Consider the following 23494-nt stretch of genomic DNA (forward strand, 5'->3'; position numbering starts at 1 on the left):
TTTCCTGGTTCAGTAAATTACAATGACTCTTTTTGTCTTAATGTCTCTTATTTTGAATTCGCCCAAACTTCCGGTTTCGGCGCGCGAGATTTGTGTTGTTGTGCTGCGAGCGAGCACAGTAGCTAGCAAGATGGTTGTTTAGCAAGAATTTTTTTTAAATTACCTGTATTAGTTTATTTTTGTGTTTTCGTGTGAACATTTTGTTAGGAGTTTTTTCTCTCGACATGAACAACAACAGTCTTACAGTTCGTCATGGTAAGTTTGTGTCGTTAAAACTGAATCCTCATGGGTTTTGTCCTTTTTGAACATATGTGGACGTGGTTGAAACAGACTAACATGTGTATTCGACAGTTTGGCATGGTGGCTGTAACGTAACTGTTTGATAGTTTAGTAGACAAAACGTATTTTTGTTGTTGCAGATGTGGACTAAGCCTCACCTTCACGGAAAAGAGAAATAATTAATATTTGTGTTTATATTATTTTGTCTTTCAGGTGTGCCCTATTTTTAGGTGTAACTCGAGTTCTTTGGAATGGATATATCCCTAAAAACCATGTACGACGCTTTCAAAAATGAAATCTGGAAAGGTGAGATGCCAGTGCTTGCAAAGTTGTGACTTCAATTATTACTGCAGCCACATATAGGTCAGGAATATCCTATTTGTGTAAAGAGAAACTAGTACTATGTAAAATCTAGTGACACATCTATTGTTTTGTAAAAGCTACAGGACATCATGGCGCCATTTTAATTGTGTGTTTACTTTGCATCTTCACTAAAAGCCTTTTGCATGTTTGTAATTTGTCATTCCAGAGCTGGGACAATTAGACCCAAACTGGTTTGAAGTACTAACAGCTCAAACGTCTCCTAATGAAAGAAATGTTCCTGATAAGGATGAACTATGTGCAAACCAAGAGGGAAATTTCAAAACACCTTTGGAGAAAACGGCATCGGACAGTCAGTTGTTTTCAACGCCCAAGGCTTTCAGACAAATTCGAACTGTGTCACCTGAGCCTGAGGATGAGCGGTCATTCACAGCTGCACAAGGTAGGATTCAAGTTGTTGAAGCACAAATATATATATATATATAAAGGGGCAATATTATGTGTTTATCAGGCATATAGTTAAATACTATATCATAATAAAGTATCTACGTCACCTTTAGTCTTTATTAAAATGCTGTTTTTATGTTTAAATAGAAAATAAACTTATCTTCTCATCACTTCTTCTTCTAAACGCCTTGAAATTGGCCTCTGTCTCTTTAAGAACCACCTTCTGCTTCTGTCTCGCCCATTTCAGTGTGGGGGGCTGCTATGATGCAGTTTACTTGGCATCTGAAAATACATTTCCTCAAAGGTATTTTTAATCTGAAAAGAGCTTCACTTGAGTGAGAACTGATGTTGAGAGCTCAGCAGACAGTTTAAGTTTCACTTTCACTTGTTTGCTTTGTTACTGCGAGAGCCTGCAGGAGTCATGGGCCGGGTGTGTGGGGGGAGGAGGGGGCACTCCGCCATGAGGAAGCTCGGCTTAAAGACACGTCCCAGGGGCGTTTCTGGTACCAAAAGGCGTTCCTGGTCCCCACCTGTCATTTTGCTCCTCAGCATGGCTTCCTAAAAATGCTGCAGGATTTCTCAAACATGCATGGATGAGTCAGAGCAAGGCTTTGGGCATGTTTTTTTATGAGAGTATAACATGATATAAAACTCAAAAAAAGTTGATTTTACGTGATATTGCCCCTTTAAATGTATCTTGTAATGCAAAACCCTAGTGACTTATGTTTTTCTGTTATAATAATAATAATAATTATCTTTTTGATTTCCATCTAAAAGCATTTTCTCTGTTGTGCATCTTAGAAAGAGCACCATTACCATGGATGGCAACACAAAGTCCTTGTTTATTTCAGGTGTCAGGACAGGGGTGAGTACTAACAAAATGTTAATTCAGTACTACATAGCTCCTAAAAAGCCTGTGACGTGCTTTTTACACAAATAAAAAAATGGAACTAAACATCTTAGAGTTTAAGAAATTTTGCACAGTACACATGATCTTACCCATTTTGTCAAATAACTGGCATATTCATTTTATTTTGCTGCTGCCAAAGTAAAACAAGAAGTGATAATAAAGGGGACATTTTTAAAAAGGGAGACTCCTTCAGCTCTTTGTTTATTGAGACAATACTAAATGAAACACTTCTCTCTCTGATTATGACTAAAAAAATTCTAAAGAAACAGATTATTTGTTACTTTCTGTGTTGTTAGCCCTTGTAACAATGTTGTGTTTACTTGCAGACATTCCTTTTTGTCATTACTTATTCCTGTGCGTTAGGGCTGCAACTAATTACTATTTTGATAGTCGACTAATCTGCAGTTGTTTTTCAAATAGTCGATTAGTCACCAATTATTTTTGTCACAACGTCCATCTATGCTTTTTGTGGTTGCACCTCCTATACCAACTCCAGTGCACATCCCATCTCACCTGCTCATCATACCTGTGAATGTCACCTTGTTATCCAGTGTCTCTACCTTAACATAAGTTACTATAGCAAATTAAAACAAAGACCTATGAAACATATGAATTAAAACCTCAAACTTAATACCTTACTTAGTTGTTGATTTTATTTGTGTGTGTGGTATTTCTTTCTTTTTTTACGTCTGTGTTGGTCTGTTTAGTGTTGGTCTGTTCACTGCCCTGGATGAGAAATGTGAAGCTGTTGAGCCTCACAATGAGGACAGTTTGGGTAAGCTTAAAATGTATCTGTTTTTAATCACTGTGATTAGCATTTGTTAATATTCAGGCACATTCTGTTGATTTTTCTTTTACTTTATTTATTTTTTGCTTTTAACATTTGCACAGATTTACTCACTACACCAAACAAATCTTCGGTAAGTATGTTACGTCTAATTTTATTGATACTTTTATCTCAACAAGTCGCTATCCAGATGTAAAGAGCAACATTCAAGTTTCATCTCCTTAAAATGTCATTTGAATCATGCAGGTCAAATATGCCAAGCATATTAGTGAAAGCCTTGGTGCCCAGATAAATCCTGACATTTCTTGGACAAGTTCTTTGAATACACCCCCAGCAGTGCCATCCACCCTGATTTTATGTGAGTAACTTCTTTTATTTGTTAGGTAAAATTTTGAGTTTGGTTAATTAAAACTCAGCACATGAAAAACTGTGTATTCTGTCAATGTTACAGCTAAAACTGATGAGAGTCCCTGTCCATTAAGTGTTACTGCAGACAGAAATTTTGTTGTGAGTATTTTACATGTTCCAAGCGTATAACAAACACTGTGACAGCCACTATTTTATTTGCTAGTGTATTCTGCGTTTAGTAAAAAGTGATACGAGTATCAAGAAGAAGTAATGTTCTGAAATGTTTCTACAGAAAAGACAGAACCGCTGCATTAGTTGGACCATAGTAGGGTCCATCTATTTTGGATTATGTTTTTAAGCATGTGTTTTTCCTCCTATCTTTGTAGTTTGTACGGAAGCTTTTCCCTTCTCTTTCAAAAGCATCTTCAGTAGACGTACCCAAAAACAAAGCTATTCCTTCTGTTTCCCAAGGTACTGATTTTTCCTTCCTTGGACAAATTACAATGGTTGTGGAGCTGAGTTAAATATGGAAAAATAAAAAATATATGCGTTACAACAGCATAGTTGCTTGCACAAAAACAGATTTCCTATCTTATTTTTGTCTGTTTGTTTGTTAACATAGGTGCTGTGTCTTTTGAGACCCAAAACTGCCTTCAGTCTTCATTAAATCAGACTGAGGATGTTTGGCAACAAGAGCCTCCAGATGATGTTGACAACGAAGAAGTTTGTAACAAAGTAGAAGAAAATCTTGATGCAGCTGAAACTGTTGACTCTAATTTCTTTGCCAACAGTAGTTCAGCTTTGAGAAAAGTGAAACCCGACAGAATCAAATGTAAACAAATCATTCAAGCAAAGGAGAAGTGCAGCTCTAAAGATGTCACAGGATTACACTGTTCTCCATCAAGTGTAGAAGCAACAGCTGATCTGAAATCTGTTAGATTACCCTCAACCCCACTGTCAAAAATTGGAGATCCTGCAATCAGTCAGTGGTCTCCTTTAAATTTATCTGAAATCCCACCTTGTGCTTTGGAGAGCAGTGTTTTGACAAAGCAAGGTGACACAGAATCTGTTGAGCTCTTCAGACCATCAATGAATATCCCAGACTTTGGATTTATCAAGCAAAAGAGAAAATTTGTTTATACAATTCCATCTTCAAAAACACAAGTTCAAGGAAAAGAACATCAGTCTCAGAAGATGGACTCAGCATTTGGAGTTTCAGATTGTGGTAACTGGTTTTTTTTTTTTTTTTTTACTATTTAATATTCATGTTTATGCAAACTTTAATGAAAAAATAAATACATGTATTATGCTCCTTTTTTAGGACAAGAACTGAATGTCAAACTTTTGGAGAAAGTCCCTGGTGAATCAGAGGGCTGCAACACACAGAAGAACACTTTCCAGAATCAAAGAAAAATAATGGGAGAAAATAGAGGAGCAAAAATCCAAGATTTTGACATGTCACAGCTTTGCAAAGAGTTCGCACAAGACTTTAGCCAAGCAGTACCGGTAATTTTTGGCCAGAAGGATAAAGTAGCAAAGGATTCTTTAAATAACTTCTCTCCTTCAACCTGTCTCTCAGCCATGAAACAAGCAAAGCAAAATGCAAAACAAGCTGATCTTCATGAAAGTGATGGCACCAATAACAGAAGACAAACTTGTTCAGTTAGTCCTGGTACTGCAAGTGACAGTGGAATGCAGTCCGGTGTTGCAGACGTCACTTGTACGACCTCCTCATCAGAAAATGCTGGTTCAAGTCAACAGCATGTTAGTACTTTTCTATTTACCAAAGAAGAAATTTGGAAAGAACATTTAGAAGTAGAAAGTAAAACCACACTGCAGAACTTTATGGAAAGGGAGACATTGGACCCTGGAAAAGAAAGTGGATCACACATAGAGACCAAGCCAACATGTCAGCCCAGCATTACAGAAGTTGTCCAAAAAAGTGACTGTATTCCATTAAGTAGTCAGATTTATGACAGTCTACCAAAGAAAACCAACGCTTCGCTCTCTTCTGCATATTCATCGGGATTCAGAACTGCTTCAGATAAAGGAATACACATCTCCTCAGCCAGTCTGGAGAGAGCAAAGTGTCTCTTTGAAGAAACTGAAGGTAAAAAGATTTTTAATAATCAATTCACCAAATATGACCACCCTGCTAAGCCTAAAATCAGCCTGAGTAATCGGCCTCTCACAAACAAAAATTCTACCTCAAACCAACTATCTCATTTGGAAGAAACACTTGGAAATAGTTCTCAGTTAACAGCTTCTGAAAAAGTTGATGTGACAGAACTGTGCTCTCTCTTAGAAGAAGCGGACAGTCAGTTTGATTTTACACAGCCCAAAACTGCAAAACTAATACAAAAAGATCAAGATGATGCCAATCCATCACAAAAACCTGACCGAGAACTTGACCCAGATTTTCTTGCTGGTATAAATTTTGATGACAGCTTCAATTCAGATGGTGGAAAGAACTCTGCAAACACTGTGATGCTTGACAAAATGGCCTTGGTTTCAGATCAGTCCACAAGTCAGTCCTCAGATCTATCATCTTCAACTGCACTGAAAAATCAAAGTTCTTCGGTAGCTCCTTTCTTGGAAAACATTTCTGAAGACAATAATCATCTTATTTTAACTGGACCCAATAATTTCCACACAGCTGAGCATGGTGAACCAAGCAAACTGAACAACTGCAACCCTTTAATGTTTGATGTGGCTTTCACAACAGCAGGAGGAAATATGTTGAGAGTTTCAAAAACATGTTTGAGCAAAGCACAAGCTTTGTTTGCAGGTTTAGAGAAGAATCTGACAGATCAAAAACCACTAGGCCAGCAAAATGCTAAAATTGATGCCAAAACAGATCAAAACTGCAGCATGGACTATGACACATGCAAGAAGGTTTTGAAGTTCACATCCAAGGATAAGTGTCATGTTGAGAAGAATATTCAAGACTGTTTTTCCAAAACAGAGCAGTCTGTATATCCATATAAACAGGTCCCAAATGTTGAAGATAAGGATTGCCCCAAGAGTTTCAAAAACAACAAAATGGACACCAAAGTGTTACAAAGTGATTTCCACATGGCTAGTGGGAAAGGGATCTCTATTTCAACAAAATGCATCCAACAAGCAGACGCTTTCTTCAAAGACTGTAATATAATGGGGCATAAAGATGACATGCCTCATAAGAAAGATGTACAAGCGTCAGCTAAAAGCACTGAAAATAAGAGCTTTTCAAAATACAAAAACCTAAAGGTCAACACCTCTGAGGAACATGTTGCTGGGTGCACCACATCTGAAAAGGTAAATGCAGGACTAATTGCACTTCACACAAAAGGACCACATGTTAATGGAGAGGACATAAGCAGTAATGGTTCACCTGCTTTGAAGGATGCAAAGTCTTTCCATGGAAACCCATTTACAACTTCATTGCCATTTTCTACACCTTGCACATCAAACATTGTTTTGTCTGCCGTTAATGGGTTCTGTACAGCCAGTGGAAAGAAAGTCTCTGTGTCAGCTGACGCAGTGAGAAGGGCTGAATGCCTCTTGAATCAGATTAACATGCATGATGATGTAAACCTACAGCTTAATCGAAAGGAAAGTGCAAAAAATACAGGAGATTGCGGGGATGAGGGCTTAAATGTAAAAAATATGGGATTTCAGACAGCTCAAGGAAAAGAAGTTGCCATTTTGTCAGCTCAAAAGAAAACAAAGACCTTAATAAAAGAATGTGAAAGTGACAAGGATGCAGCCAGTGGTGAACCTGTAGTGGTGTCATCTGAGGACTTACAGAAGACTAAGACAGTCTGCACTGATACCAGTTTGAGCATAGATATCCCAACAGTTTTCAACACAAAGGGTGATGAAAAACACAAAGACGCTCAAGATAAAACCGAGAAAAGACACTGTGGATTTACAACAGCAGGTGGGGCAAAAGTCCATGTTTCACAAAAGAACCTTTTAAAAGCCAAAGATCTTTTCAAGGATTTTGACGATTTGGATTTAACCAAAGCAATGCGAGAGGCAGATGCTTTCTTTGACTGTGATGTGGATGACGATGAAAGTCCAGAAGGTAACAAAGATGATGCAGATGTGAGCGCGGGTGCTAAGAGCAAGAAGGAAAATCTTGTCAAACTTGATCCAGATCAAAGTATTACAGTAAATAATTCAGAAGAACCTAAAATAAGATCTGCTGTGGACATGAGCAAACAATTGAAACCAAAAAAAGAGACCTTACCACAGCAGAATAGTGGATTTCAGACAGCCAGTGGAAAAAGTGTCCATATATCATCTGAGGCTTTAAAGAAAGCAAAAACCTTGTTAAGTGATTTTGAAAGAGTTGAGAATACATTAAATTCAACTCTACCACAGTCTGAAGTCGGTGTTCTGCCATGTAGGAATGCTAGCTTTATTTCTGGCAATGGTAAACCTGTAACACTTTCACCTGAGGCCCTTCAAAAGGCACAATCTCTCTTCAGTGATATTGGTATGAGTGCAGAAATCCCAGACATTTCACGGACAACAAAAATTGACAAGAAACAAAACAGTGGTAACAATACAGAGAAATTACTTTGTGGTTTCACAACTGCAGGTGGAGCAAAAGTCCACGTGTCAGAAAACAATCTTCTAAAGGCAAAACTTCTGTTCGAAGAATGTGACAATTCATCAAAAACAAGTCTGGATGCAGATGTATCTTTTAAAAAGGAAATAGACTGCATTGTAAGCAGCAACAGTAAAATATTGTCTGAACGCAAAAGTAGAGCTGTTTGTAGTGAAGATGATAGTTTGAATAAAAATGTATTCAAACATCAATCTGTAACAAGAAATGTTTCTGATGAGCCTGGAAATGGATTCACAAAGGACATTAAAGAACAAGTGAAACGAAGAGAAGGCGCTTTACTTCAACAAAAAAGTGGATTTCAGACAGCTGGTGGGAAATTAGTTGCTGTGTCATCTGAAGCTCTGTCAAAAGCAAAAATCTTGTTAAATGAAAATGAAGCTAAGGAAAACATGCATGTCTCGTTGCCATCTTCCAAGATTCCTGTCACTGAAACCTTTTCTTGGAAAAGTGGGTTTTCTTCAGCCAGCGGTAAACCTGTAACATTTTCATCTGAGGCCTTGCAAAAAGCTAAAGCTCTTTTCGGCGACACCAGTTTGAGTACAAACAACTCAACTCTTCCAGACACAAAGAGGAGTGATGAGAAACATGATGTTCAAAGCAAAGCTGAATATATACACTGTGGTTTCATGACGGCAGGAGGAAGACAAGCCCACATTTCAGAGAAAAGTCTTTTGGAAGCAAAACAGTTTTTGAAAGAATCTGCTGATGGAGAGCACAGTTCGTTTTCAAACCCAAGTCCACAAAACACAATGAAACTGGAGCCACCAAAAGCAAAAAATGTGGAAAGAACTGATAATCTTACCTCTCTCAGCGATGAGAATAGTCATGTAAAGAGAAGTGATCCATGTGAAAGAAGGTCATTTTCTACCACGACAGGAGTAGAAAACCTAAAAGATGTTGAGGAGTCAAACATGTTGGGTTGTAATATTAATCAGACAAGTTACAGCAAGACAACTGAAGTTCAGAGAACAGAAGAGTCTTCAGATCTCAACTTACAGCTACTAAATTTCACCGGTTGCACAGAAACTCAGCACAGGTTTCTTGCACAAGAAGCTCTGGACTGCACAAAAGCCCTGCTAGAAGATGAAGTGCTTGCTGGACAGAATCTCTTAGTCATTTCAGAAGATACAACTCAGCCAGATGAACTAAAATCAAGCAACAGATTAACAGAGGATGAAAAAGGAAGGAAGAGACTGTTAAAAGACACAGATCTCACTGGTAAGTGTCTTGCACCTAAAGCTTTACTTAGAATATTATGTTGTATTAACACTGGGATAGGACTTCATTCAGTACTTCAATATTCTAAGTGACATGTTTTTGTTATGTTTTTTGCTAGAGTGTAGCTCTATCACAGAAACTATTTACACATTAAACTTGAATGGTTTTCTTATTTTTTTTAAACAAAGGTCATCCTCCTTCTAAAAGAAGATTACTGGATGAGTTTGACAGAACTTTTGATAGTTCAAAAGGTTCAGTTCTTCATCCTGTAAAAAGTTGTCCAAATGGTAAGTCAATTACACTATAAACAGCTATCCAAAATAAATATTGTGTATGTTAATTATTTTTATGTGTTAAGGTTTAATAAAAGACAGGGGAGTTTTTAAGTACAGTGCCTCACTTCATCCAAACATCACAAATCCACACAGGTAAGTTCTTTGTGGAAATTGTGTTTAACAAAGACTGGTGACAGTTGTCAGATCTTTGAGAAGTCTCCTTTTTTATACAGTGCTTCAAAACACTACAAAGACACAAGATTTCAAAAGACAACAGTACCGCAAGCCTCAGCCTCAGGAGATGGCAGAGGATCACACCCCAAGATGCTGTTTGTTCCGCCATTTATCAAAAATTCAAACAGAGAAATTCCCAAGAATCCGGACCCTAAAGAAAACACCAGAACACCTGTGTTTGTTCCACCATTCAAAAAGCAAAGAACTGTATTACAGAAAAGCTTCTCTAAACAACCAGAAGAACAAGATAAACGCCAACTTACCTCTACAGTAGAGCCTACCAGTAACATATATGTACCACCTGCTATAAAAACTCAAAGCACTACAGATGCTTCAGTCGACACTAGAAACCAAAATGTGTCAAATAATGCAAGTGTTCCTGTAAACTGTGAGGTAATGAGTTCTGAAGCAGAGGCATCAGTTGTGGATGACGCATTTTCCAGTGACCAAGGTAGAGTAACCCCTTTGACTAAAGTTGATTTAAACAACAAATACTCTGCCTAACCTGAGTGGAAAAATAAAGTGTCTGATTTATTGACAGATGAGCATCAGAATATTGAGCTGGCACGGGCTATGCAGGACATGAGGATCAGGAAGAAGAGGCGCCAGACCATTAGACCTCTGCCAGGAAGCTTATTTTTAACAAAGACTTCTGGAGTGGCAAGGATCTCATTAAAAGCTGCGGTGAATGGAAAGAACCCAGCAAGATACAACCCAAAACAGGCAAGCCTATAACTGTTACTGCACTTTGGAGAGGTAAAGTTGCGGGTAGCTATACTGCACCATCTCAGTCACTTTTCACAATGTGGTGTTTTTTTTATTTTTTATTTCAGCTTTATGAATGCGGAGTCCAAAGGAATGTTTTTGAGATGACCAGTGAGACTGCAGAGTCGTTTCGCTTCAATTTGCTGCAGTTTTTCAAGCGGGAAGCCTTTAAAGGTGGAGATGGTGTTCACCTTGCTGATGGGGGATCGTTGATCCCCAGCAATGATTGGACAGCAGGAAAGGAGGAATTCTATAGGTACTAGTAAAATTAAGCTGATGTTAAACTACTTGTTATATTAGGAATAATCAGGTGTGTTTTTTTACGTCAAGCTTAATGTACTGAATTTGTTCTCCACAGAGCATTATGTGACACTCCTGGTGTAGATCCTAAACTAATCAGTGAGGCATGGGTGTACAATCACTACAGATGGATTGTGTGGAAGCAGGCCTCAATGGAAAAATCTTTTCCAGAAACAATGGGCAGCCTTTGTCTCACTCCGGAGCAGGTTCTTCTACAGCTGAAGTACAGGTATATAAGGTTCAACTTGCTGTAGTTTTGTATATTTACAATTAGTGCTGGGCGGTATGACCCAAATTTTATATCATTCATATATATACTGTATATATGTCAGTCAACATAAGCAGCAGAATCGCCACCTGCTGCCAGTTACTTCAACAAGCATGCTAATGCGCATAGCGGTGCTGCGAGGAAAAGTGTCCCCCGGGAAACAGTTCACTGGTGGCCGCGACGAAACATTCCGAACGTGTTCATGCTATTTAAACCGGTATGTCGGTATTCAGAAAATTCATATCATCACAGAAATAAAAAAATGGTATTCTGTACAAACCGGTATACTGCCCAGCACTATTTGCAATTAGTACATATTACTGTAAAATGCACTAAAAATTTGTTTACACATTACCATACCCCATTTGGTGTTATAAAATATAAATAAAAAGGGACAAATGTTCACCTTTTACTAATTGCAGTTTCAGTGAATTACATTAAGTACAACGGCGGCTGTGGGAGAGTGGTTAGGGTGTGTTTTAACCATCAGGTTGCCAGTTCAGTACTAGTCAGAAAAATTAGATTAGTAATACAGTAATGACAAGAGGATAATCCAAATTTATAATTAAAAATTGCAGGCTCTTTCCACAATGATCAAAATATAATAGTGAAAAATGTCGCTAATTGCATTTAATACTTTCTTAGTTTAATTTGTACAAAATAAAAACATTTGAAACAACTGAATTGGCACATTGAATAACACATTAATTTTTGTATTTGTATAAATGAAAAACTCAGTCTGAAGCTTTGATTTCATTTTATGCAATAGGTATGATGTGGAGGTGGACCACAGCCGCAGGCCAGCTCTGAGGAAGATCATGGAAAAGGACGACACAGCGGCCAAAACTCTTGTTTTGTGTGTTTGCGAGATCATTTCCAGGGGCCACGCTCCAAACAGGCAGAGTCACAATGCCACAAAAACACCACAAAGTGCTGACGCCAAGATAGAAACGTCACATGCCGTCGTCCGGCTTACAGATGGTTGGTACGCCGTCAGAGCTCAGCTGGACGAACCTTTGACTGCTATGCTTCACAAAGGCCTGCTGACTGTTGGTGTCAAGCTGATCATCCACGGGGCTCAGCTAATAGGATCACAAGATGCCTGTTCCCCTCTGGAAGCACCTGATTCCCTTGTGTTAAAGGTATTCTAAATGGGAAGCTTCAGATTTTCCACTCGACACAAAGTAGCTACATAACATGGATTTTGTTGCTCGTGTTTAGATTTGTGCCAATAGCAGCAGACGTGCACGATGGGATTCTAAACTGGGATTTCAAAGAGACCCACGACCATTCCTGCTTCCACTCTCCAGTTTATTTAGCAATGGGGGGCCTATAGGATGTGTTGATATTGTCATTTTAAGAAGCTACCCCATACAGGTGTGTAGAGAAACACTGGTATATTTTAATATGGTCTATTTTTAATCAATTTAATTGGTAAAAATAAACAGCCCGTTTGACTGAATTTGTGGTGTGTTTTAGTGGATGGAGAGGAAAGCAGATGGAGGTATTGTGTTCCGGTCCTCTCGAGCAGAAGAGAAGGAGGCCAGACTGTTCAACAACCACAAACAAACAGCTATGGAGACACTCCTTGCCAAGATCCAAGCTGAATTTGAAAAAGAGGATAAAGGTTGAAGTTGTTTTTTTTTTTTCACTTGTAATTTCAAACTTAAACTGAGTAAAGCTTCAACAATTTTGCACTTTTAGAGAACGGCAAATGGCAGCGGAGAAGGCAATCCATCAGCCATCATGATGTTTCAAACCTCCAGGATGGAGAGGAACTGTATGAAGCAGTTGGAGATGATCCAGCTTACCTTGAGGTAAGATTTTTTTAAGACTTTTTTTTTTTCTCTAATGAAAATTTAATGCTCAGTCTTGTGCTCAAGGCTAAGTTGAGTGAAGAACAGTTGGAGACCCTACATGCCTACAAGCGTTCATTGATGGAGAAGAAGCAAGCTGAGCTGCAGGATCGATATCGTCGAGCTTTAGAGGCAGAGGACAACAAACTGAGCTGTCCCAAAAGGGATGTCACTCCTGTGTGGAGACTTTACATCGCTGACTCAAAAACCCAATCTAATCGTGGTGTGTCTTCAATTTTTTTCTTTTTATTTAATTTATATTACATTAACCTGCTTACTATTGTTGACTTATTCTTTCTTTTTTGTTATAGTTCATCAGTTGAATCTTTGGCGACCCTCCTCAGATCTTCAGTCTTTGTTGAAGGAAGGTTGTCGATACAAGGTTTATAACCTCGTTGCCTCAGGGGGACAGAAACGAAGCAGCGTTGAAACAGTTCAGCTCACTGGGACAAAGAAGACCCAGTTTCAGAACCTACAGGTGTTGTAGGAGGAGAAATATACGTATCATCTAACTTAAATGCATGAAAGACAGACTTTAACATTATACTTAATCCCTCAGGCCTCCCAGGAGTGGCTGTCAGACTATTTCCAACCAAGAGTCGCAACAGACTTTGTGAAACTTCAAAATGCAGAATTCCAGCCTCTGTGTGGAGAGGTTGATCTCACAGGATGTGTTATCAGTGTTATAGATGAACATGGTTAGTGTTCAAATCTTTAGTTTTATCATTATTTTTCACTAAAACAGTATTGTTTATTGAATTATAATTTATATTTTTGTGCTTAGGAACATCTCCTGCATTTTATTTGGCTGATGGGAAACTGAACTTTGTGAAAGTGCGCTGCTTCAGTGGTTTATCTCAGGCCGGTCTTGAAGATGTGATAAAACCACGCGTCCTTTTAGCTCTGAGCAACCTGCAGCTCAGGGGACAATCCTTACATCCAACTCCTGTTGTGTATGCTGGTGATCTGACGGTCTTATCTACAAACCCCAAGGATGTTCATCTTCAGGAATCCTTCAGCCAACTGAAAAACCTGCTCCAGGTACAGCACTGCCGATGCAGAACGACCCCAGAGCTGCTAATATGATTCAGAAACTATTACCTGCTCATCTTCTATGACTTTACAACAGTCAGGGTGCTTTATAGTTTACTTTTAAAATGTTAGCAGTGTGTTTTACTGCTTATTGGGATTTTGTGTTTTAATGAAATGCTTAGACAAGATAATGACGAGAAAATCTATTTGAAATTTTGGATAACGCTGTTGTTCCTCTGCAAAATAATGTCCTTTTTTTATAAAATGTTGCACCAAAGAGCTGTGCAGAAAAATAAATATATAATTACAATTATCACTGTGATTGTTTAGATTGCAATTACTAGATGATTAGATTCTGAAATCTATTGTTTGGATTTACTGGTTTGAACTGCTTCTAGCTTTCTTAGGTTTCTTTTTTCTGTATTTTTAGTGTCAAAACAACTTTTTTCAAGTTGCTGAAGAAAAGCTTTCACTTTTAGTCAAGTCTGATGGCACAAAGTTCATCTACTCTCCATCTCTGCGACCACAGACCCCAGTCTCTGAAACAGGCAGAAAACAAGACTCAAAGACAACTGTAAGTTTTTGTTCTCCTTTTTGTTTATTTTGAACTGTTTTATACATTGGACTAACTCAGGAAATGAAACCGTCTGTTTATTCAGGAAACATTTCAGAAAGCAGACCAAAACCTTGGATCTTTCACACCCGTCGGCAGGAACCCTCCAGCAGGAACGTCTTCGTCAGACTCCAAAAGCCTGAAAAGAAGAAGCGCTCTGGATTATCTGTCCCGTATCCCGTCTCCACCACCTCTGTCTCACCTGGCCTCAGCTGTTCCTCCATGTGTAAATAAAACATTTAAGCCCCCTCGGAGGTCTGGGCCACCCAGCACTTTAAAATCTGCAACGACTACAGTACAAAAACCCACTGACTCTCTGGTGGAGGATGGATGGGTGAATGATGAGGAACTGGCTATGATTGACACTCAGGCTCTGCATGTTGGTGATTTATTATAGGTGGACATGACTGAATGTTGATAAGACGTATCTTTTAACCACTGTACTGACTGAATGTAAAATCTGAAAGCTGCTTCGGACAAATCCAGTATTTGTTCTTGTTTTTGTTTTGTCACTGAAGTTATTAAAGAACTTATTACTTTCCAGAGTAAAATCATAGTATCATTTTTGCAGTTGTCTCCGACTTACAAAATGTTTACTTTATAAATTCAAATATCTTTATCCACAGTGTAGCTCTATGATTTAGATCTTTTTTATTATTTGAGTAGGTTCTTTTAAATATATACTTCTATTTCAGAGAGGTGACAAAGGGGAGGGGAAACTGGGGGTAAAAACAACTCCATATAAAATGGACAGAAATTGACCATAATAGTATATTTGCCGGTTGTGTAACAGAAATTCAAAGTGTTTTTTTTTTTTTTTTTTGATGGCCTCCCTTCTCCCCCTATAGCCATCCTCTCCACACCATTATTATGTTTTGTTTTTTGTTGTTTTTTAATAATAGGAGAAAAAAATTCAAAGTGTTATCACGCTTCCGTCCTGAGGGGGGCGCGCTCGCAAATGCACCCGTTTGTTGCGCGAACGGAAGTACTACGTCACTTCCGTAAACTGAAGCCTTCGGAAATGTGAAACAATTGCCGGCTGTTTTGCTAAAATATATTTTTACTCGCATTTATCTATTGTGAATGTGAACGGTAAGCATCCCGAACAAAAACAATAGTTGTATTTTACTGTTACGTTAAGCTAAAAACATTTTTATTGACTCGTTCGCGATTTGTGTTGCAGTTGACCTTTGTTGTCGATATGTGACTTTTTTTTTTGCTCAGAGACCAAGCCAATAGCCTATATATACAATAATAAAACAATGTATTGCAGTTTTTTTCTAATAATTGTCATGACTTATAGTTAAAATTGTTATTGTTTGGTTGTGAAATTAACTAGTTTGTATGGTTGTGCATATGTCTCTTTCAGATTTCTCCTCAAAGAGCTCAACTGCCTTTGAAAAACCTTGTATAGCAGGAAAGATCGGAGATGAGTCTGTTGATAAAAGCTCTAAACGTGCCACCACTGACCACAACAGTCCAGACCTATGTAAGGGACGAAGTGTTAAAGGAGGTTGGACTCACCAGCACAGCTTTCATTGGACCAGCATTTCCCCCAGAAACATCCCCGGCCAAATGCAACATGGATGACGCCCTGAGTAAGTTTTATGAGGAACTTGAGAAGATTGATCCACCAGATCTAAACCAGACTGAAAGTAATCCAGAGAAAGATGATGGTCCATCACAACCTCCTGAATTATCTGCCAGCAAAGAGACGCGGGATGAACCTGAGGGAAAGCTTCATATCACAAAGACTTCTTCAGAAACGAGCAGCTACCAGAGTAAACGGGAACAGACAAACATCTCCTGGCCTCATTGGTATCGAAATGAGCCGTACCAACTCAAACAGAGGCCAACGCCCAACCAGTGTCCTTATCCTCCATTTTCAAACAGACCACCATACCCCAGATTTGTCCCACCGGCTTTACCTTACCGGTCACATCCGTCTGCCTGCCCAAAGTCACGAAACCTGCCACTGTATATTGATAACGCCTTCAATGATGCTAGAATGACAAACCAGAGTTACAATGAATTTAATCTTCCAGCACTTCCACCTCCGCACACATGCCTTCACCCCTCTCAGGGATTTTATGGAAATCCTCCTCAGCGCTTGGGTTGGAATGACGCAGATTCAGATCACAGAACTGCTGGGTGGTCAGGGGACAGAAGAGAAGAGTGGTCTTGGCATGATGAAAACTATGTCTATGAAAGTTTGCCACAGCATCCCAACCAACTGCGCGATAATACAAACACGTTCCATTCTTCCCTGGTGCTAATTCTAATGAGGGGATTACCAGGATCTGGGAAAAGCACATTGTCGAGGTATAATTATGTGTGATCTCAATCAGGAGTTAGCCTTTTGTACGTACAGCTGTTATTTAATTTGAAATTTCCTTGTTACAACTCCGTTAGGGAGCTGCTCTCCACAGGTCCTAGTGGGGTTATTCTGAGCACAGATGATTACTTTACCCAGAAGAACGGCTGCCGCTATGATGTGAGGCTTCTTGGAGCGGCACATGAATGGAACCAGAGCAGAGGTAAAACCAACATACTCATTCAGGTTCATATTATTAGATGTATGTAGCAATCACTGTTAGTCTTCAACTGTTGCAGTGTTTTTTTTTTAAGTTGTCGCACAAGTTTTGACATTTTCCACAAAGCTTGTTTTTAATATTTGAAATGTATCTTTATTGGTGACTTTTTTTGTGTGTCTGTGTGCCAGCTAAAGATGCCATACAAGGTGGTCGCTCTCCCGTTATAATTGACAACACAAACCTCCAAGCCTGGGAAATGAAGCCATATGTCAAAATGGTGAGGACTTAAAGTATTTTTATTCATGGTAAAACAACGTTTAGGATCAACCGAGTGTTGAATAATCTTGTTGCAGTAGCTACTATAAGCAGAGTGTAGAAAGGCAGCAAGTTAAAAAAGTTGTTTATTAATTGGAAATCCTGCCAGCAGACATAAAAATCAGCAATGATGAGAGTCAAACTATGATCACTGTTTATGGGTGAGTCATAGTTTCTCCATAACTGCAGCTTTGGGACGTTTCTGACACACGGCGTTCAGAGTGTTTTGGATGCTGTCCAAGGAAGAAAAACTGACCCAGTGACAGAATGATGGGCTGTCGACTGGACTTTAGAGCAACAGTGTGCCCTCGCATTAAACAGTACTTTGCAGTCAGAGAATGATAGCATGTAATACTTTTATTTTACTCCATTTACAAAACTGTGAGGAGAACATGGTGGTGGTCATGATGTGTGTAAAAAGGAGCACATGAATTTAATTATACACAGAAAATTAACCTTGCAGATAACAAATGTAACGAGATTAAATCAAATATTTGATAAAAGGCTTGTTAAAATGCTGATGCTGAGAGGGGCACCGGTTCTGGTTTTATGGCCAATAGCTCTGACCTGCTGATTCAGATTTTGTTGTAGTGAACTAACCCATATAAAGTCATACAAGTTCAAGATAATGAATAAGAAATGCTGTTTATATAACATACAAATATGTTAACTTGATAAATGAAAAGTGGTTTGTAATTGAGAAGTGGTTCTCAAACAGTTTACCTGGATAAATAAAGGTTAAATAAATAAATAAAATTAATAAAAAATAAGAAACAGCTATTTTTATTATTGTTCCAGTTGTCAAATAATATAGTTGATCAGTGTATAATGTATCACACCTCTTTATAAATTATATTTTTTGTACCTACTTAATTATTATTTATTAATTTATTTATTTTATTTTTATTTTTTTGTCAGGCGTTAGAGAGAGGATACAGAGTGGATTTTTGTGAGCCTGACACCAGCTGGAAGTTTGATCCATACGAGCTGGAGATGTACGTTTTTTATCGATATACCGTATTAGCATACATTTATAAAACTTGGAAATACTTCATCTGCTAACATGACTTCCCTGCAATCATTTCGCTCCAGGCGGAACAAACACGGTGTTTCTCATGAGAAGATCATACAGATGATGGATCGTTTCTCAGCTCTCGTTTCTGTAGACATCGTCATGAACTCACAGGAGCCAGCTCATGTGAAAGAGAGTCGTCGAGCAGAGCAGCCGCACATCAGGAAAACTTAATTTGTTTTTCTTTTGTTTGATTAAAAAGTTTAACCAAATAATTGTTCTTGAAGATCAACACATTTTTACTTATGTAAAAAGAACGGGTGTTAATACACAGATTTAATTTATTATTTTACGTTTTGTAAATTTATATGAGAAGAACGTTTTCTAAGACGGTCACTTTTTGACCATTATTGCTTAAAAAGCATACAAATTTTTTTTGCTTTTGATTGTAATGACTGATGTTTAAAAGGTTTTTGTACATTCTTGTATGCAACTAGATTAAAAATCAAAAGGTTCTCTTTTCATATATGTCATGTACACACTTATTCAGTCGCCTACAAGTAAGTTCTGCCAATTTCAAACTTTTGTAGATTTCCAGAAAAAAATTAAAAATCTGTTTCAAAGCCTTTTGGCACGACAAATTGTTTGTTTTCTTATCAAAAAAATGTTTACTGTCGGTGCCTTAAAAGGCAGGTTCTAAGTGGCAAAATCTATATGTATAACCACACTATTTAGATAAGAAAATTGGAATAATATAGTCAAAGCTCCATTTTCAGTCACTGAAGACGAGAAATACTGAAAGAGGTTTCTTATTTTCATTCTTTAAATATTCTCATACCAGCCATTAGGACATACTGTAACTCACTAATGGTTTTCAGTGCAGCCGATGAGAAGGTCAAGCCTCAGTTGTTGACGTGCACATGTAACCATGAGGTCTCAGCTGCTTGACAATCAAACAGATTTTCACTGATTTTATTACTGTTACCAGTGTTGGTGAAAGGAAATCATCAGATGAATGGAAAAAAAAAGACAATTTTTTTCCCCATTACTGAGTGATGTGTTGACCTTTAAAATCTGAACTCGTTTCTGATTGTGGTACAGTGTGTAAGTGAAGGAATAAAAGGGACACTGGCAATTTAAAATATTCATGACCCCGGTAAACAGAATTGCTCATTAAAGCAGGTGGTGAAAGTCGTGTGAACCCACTTTACCTGCAACAAAGCGCTCCTACAACATGGAACGATGACACAAATAGGCTTTTTTTTTTTTTTTGGTCTGAAGTATGGATTACTGCATCTCAGGAAATGACTTCTTGTCCTTTCATTTCCCCCGGTGCTCATTAAAGCGGCACACAGGTGCTGTTTGGTTGACTTTTTTTTCCCCCTTAATCAGTGCTGTGTGGAGGGTTGAGGAGGATTTTTCTCTGAACTCATGACTGTTGGATGTGACTGGGGATTTTTGTTGCTTTATTTTCAAGTAAATTCTATGATGGTAGGCACTTTTTATGAATGGTTTCTGTGGATTTTAAGATGAGTTCCTCTTTTTCTGATAGATCTGGGCCACCATTCCTGTTCTCACGCATCGGGCTGAAACAGCACTCTGACACATGGAGGCACAAAAAAATATATATATTTTTTTTATCAAAGTATGTGCTTTTATTTCCCTTAATAGGACAAAATCAGTCAAATATGAACTTAAAAACAAATGGAGGGGCACAAAGTTCACTTCACGAATTAAAATACTTAGTGCATTTATTTTTACTCAGATATTTAGGCCATGCACTATCTAGTTGCACTTCATTCATTTGGTTAGTAAAGTGGCAAAAGCATAAAAAACATGATCCTTCCGCAGGAACATTATTTATCCTGAAATGTTTTTTTTCCTCCAAGGTTACTGATTAGATCTGCCTCAACATAAAGCGTGCTATTTATAAACCGGGAGAATTTTTTTCGTCCATACCTCACTGTAAATCTAATGCAACATGCAATAACTTCATTAAATAGAGACCACCCTTATATTTCCCCAGACAATAATGGCAGCTGCTTCCCTTCATGCAAGACCTTGATAAAGCTTTACATGAGCAGGAAAACTCATTACTCAAACTAATGATAACTGCTTCAAGAAAGATAAGATAAGAAAGACCTTTACTGTCATTGCACAGAGCACAATGAAATTACAGTTCAGAACACCCATTCAGAAGAAGACAGAACACAACAAACATGGGAGAACAGGTGCCCTGGGTGATGCAGCCACTGACCCTTCACAGAGCAAGGATCATCATCATGAAGACATCATGAGATGGTGCAACCCTTAAAAGAAAAAAAAAAAAAACTAAAAACCACGCAAGGGGAGATGAGGGGAAAAAACATCATATCAACACTGACACTATGGTGTTTACAAAAAACCTCTGCGTAGAGCACATTTATTAGCCAGAGAAGTACAGGTGCTGGTCATAAAATTAGAATATCATGAAAAAGTAGATTTATTTCAGTAATTCCATTTAAAAAGTGAAACTTGTATATTATATTCATACATTACATACAAACTCATATATTTCAAATGTTTATTTCATTTAATTTTGATGATTACAAATGACAACAAATGAAAATCTCAAATTCAGCATATCAGAAAATTAGAATATTACTGAAGACCAATAAAAACAAAGGATTTATAGAAATGTTGGCCAACTGAAAAGTATGAACATGAAAAGTATGAGCATGTACAGCACTCAGTATTTAGTTGGGGCTCCTTTGGCCTGTATTACTGCAGCAATGCGGCGTGGCATGGAGTCGATCAGTCTGTGGCACTGCTCAGGTGTTATGATAGCCCAGGTTGCTCTAATAGTGGCTTTTAGCTCTTCTGAATTGTTGGGTCTGGTGTATTGCATCTTCTTCTTCACAATACCCCATAGATTTTCTATGGGGTTAAGGTCAGGAGAGTTTGCTGGCCAATTAAGAACAGGGATACCATGGTCCTTCAACCAGGTACTGGTAGCTTTGGCACTGTGTGCAGGTGCCAAGTCCTGTTGGAAAATGAAATCTGCATCTCCAAAAAGTTGGTCAGCAGCAGGAAGCATGAAGTGCTCTAAAACTTCCTGGTATGTGGCTGCGTTGACCCTGGACCTCAGAAAACACAATGGACCAACACCAGCAGATGACATGGCACCCCAAACCATCACTGACTGTGGAAACTTTACACTGGACTTCAAGCAACGTGGATGAAGTGCCTCTCTTCTTTTCCTCCAGACTCTGGGACCTTGATTTCCAAAGGAAATGCAAATTACTTTCATCAGAGAACATGACTTTGGACCACTCACCAGCAGTCCAGTCCTGTTTCTCTGTAGCCCAGGCAAGACGCTTCTGACGCTGTCTGTGGTTCAAGAGTGGCTTGACACAAGGAATGCGACAGCAGAAACCCATGTCTTTCATACGTCTGTGTGTCGTGGTTCTTGAAGCACTCACTCCAGCTGCAGTCCACTCTTTGTGAATCTCCCCCACATTTTTGAATGGGTTTTGTTTCACAATCCTCTCCAGGGTGCGGTTATCTCTCTTGCTTGTACATTTTTTTCGACCACATCTTTTCCTTCCCTTCGCCTCTCTATTAATGTTTTTGGACACAGAGCTCTGTGAACAGCCAGCCTCTTTAGCGATAACCTTTTGTGTCTTGCCCTCCTTGTGCAAGGTGTCGATGGTCGTCTATTGGACAACTGTCAAGTCAGCAGTCTTCCCCATGATTGTGTAGCCTATAGAACTAGACTGAAAGACCATTTAAAGGCCTTTGCAGGTGGTTTGAGTTMATTAGCTGATTAGAGTGTGGTACCAGGTGCCATCCATTTTGAACCTTTTCACAAGATTCTAATTTTCTGATATGCTGAATTTGAGATTTTCATTTGTTGTCATTTGTAATCATCAAAATTAAACGAAATAAACATTTGAAATATATGAGTTTGTATGTAATGTATGAATATACAAGTTTCACTTTTTAAATGGAATTACTGAAATAAATCTACTTTTTCATGATATTCTAATTTTATGACCAGCACCTGTAAGTGAGTTTAGGGGGGCGTGTATCTGAAGCCATGATTGTTGAATGCACTTGTGTGAAAATCTGAAAAATGAGCCCAAAGAATCGAGTCCCGAAAACCCACGCAGCCATAGTCCAGAATATGGATGTTAAGTGTTCATTCTGTGCGGTCCTCAGCTTGCTCCAGGAACCAGATCACGGACGGGTCTGTGTGTGTGTGGGGGGGGGTGGGGGGCAGACCCTCAGTCGACGTATACATCCAGGAAGAATTTAGTCCACAGCTCAAGGCCATGTAGGAGAGCCAGCTTCTCTAATCAGTTATTTGGGAACAGAAGAAAATGTTTTGAGCCAAGCAGACAATAACAATTTTCCATCTGCCTTCATGCCCGCTGGTACCTCTCAATGTGGCAAATCCAATCAGATAAATAATGTGGACAAATTCTTCTGAGCCGTACTATCAGTTTTCTCCAAGATCATCAATTCCATCTGGCCAGCAAAGTCCAGGAACCACAGCCGGCCCGCGACTCTCAGCAGAACCGCTTGCAGACTGAGTCCAGCTCGCTCAAGGCAAAAGTCTGAGTGCTGATAGAACGGCAATTCTTCATAAAGGTCAGGCAGCCAGGAAATGAACAGCCACCGATGCTTTTTGTAGAACACCAGGAGACCACTATATCTGTAGAATCCAGTGATCAGAATCCAATATATATCCAGAACAGAGCAGAACAGAGGTCCCACCTTTGACATGTCGTCCCATGGAAGAAAACTTTGCTCCAAAAAATTTATTGAGACCAGCTAACCAGAAAGCTTTGTTTTGCAGGAAAACATCCCTCTGAAGTTGATTACATTTAACCACATCTGTGAGAAATGTGACTTTACAGAAAACTAAAAACTTTTGATTTTATTTTTCTCAAAATTAAAGAACAAGCATCTGCACAGTGAAACTGGTTATCAATCATTCGTGAGCCAAGCTTTTATGACCTTTTCAGAAGCATATTTCTATTTTTAGAACTAAATTTAACTTCTGGTAATTTACAAACATCAACATGAACGAATGGGTTTCTTTTCTTACTCTTCAACATTTTTGACACCATCAATACTTTTACAGGGTCAACATATGGTACAAACTGGGGGGGGAAKTGTGAATGTGATGGCAGCAACACGTCTCCAAAAGAGATGTGGGAAGGAGCTGCAAAAGGAAGTGGTATAAAATGAACTTGGGCAATGTGGACAATTATATTCAATGTTGTTTATTTAAATAGCTCCAAGTCACAACAAATGTTGTCTCATGACTCTGTACAAATCACAAAAAAAGAAAAAAATTAAGAAAGCCAGCAAATTG

The 23494-nt window shown here is 38.6% G+C and overlaps 1 protein-coding gene across 1 annotated transcript; it reads left to right on the plus strand.

The window, feature by feature from the left end:
- The first annotated feature begins 69 nt into the window (after window positions 1-69).
- brca2 (BRCA2 DNA repair associated) lies at window positions 70-18766 on the plus strand. Its single transcript, XM_014014085.1, has 33 exons — window positions 70-255; window positions 493-585; window positions 809-1042; window positions 1849-1912; window positions 2665-2732; window positions 2849-2877; window positions 2991-3102; window positions 3196-3251; window positions 3479-3563; window positions 3715-4317; window positions 4414-8928; window positions 9117-9215; window positions 9287-9356; window positions 9437-9888; window positions 9979-10160; window positions 10271-10458; window positions 10561-10731; window positions 11540-11912; window positions 11992-12147; window positions 12250-12397; window positions 12475-12587; window positions 12654-12849; window positions 12938-13104; window positions 13186-13324; window positions 13411-13667; window positions 14089-14232; window positions 14318-14654; window positions 15214-15272; window positions 15686-16593; window positions 16684-16808; window positions 16994-17082; window positions 18039-18115; window positions 18213-18766. The coding sequence occupies exons 2-33, from the start codon at window positions 531-533 to the stop codon at window positions 18364-18366; spliced, it is 10425 nt and encodes a 3474-aa protein (XP_013869539.1). The 5' UTR covers window positions 70-255; window positions 493-530; the 3' UTR covers window positions 18367-18766.
- The last annotated feature ends 4728 nt before the right edge of the window (window positions 18767-23494 follow it).

Source organism: Austrofundulus limnaeus, unplaced genomic scaffold (assembly GCF_001266775.1).
Source record: "Austrofundulus limnaeus strain Quisiro unplaced genomic scaffold, Austrofundulus_limnaeus-1.0 Scaffold110, whole genome shotgun sequence".
NCBI classification, from domain to species: domain Eukaryota; kingdom Metazoa; phylum Chordata; class Actinopteri; order Cyprinodontiformes; family Rivulidae; genus Austrofundulus; species Austrofundulus limnaeus.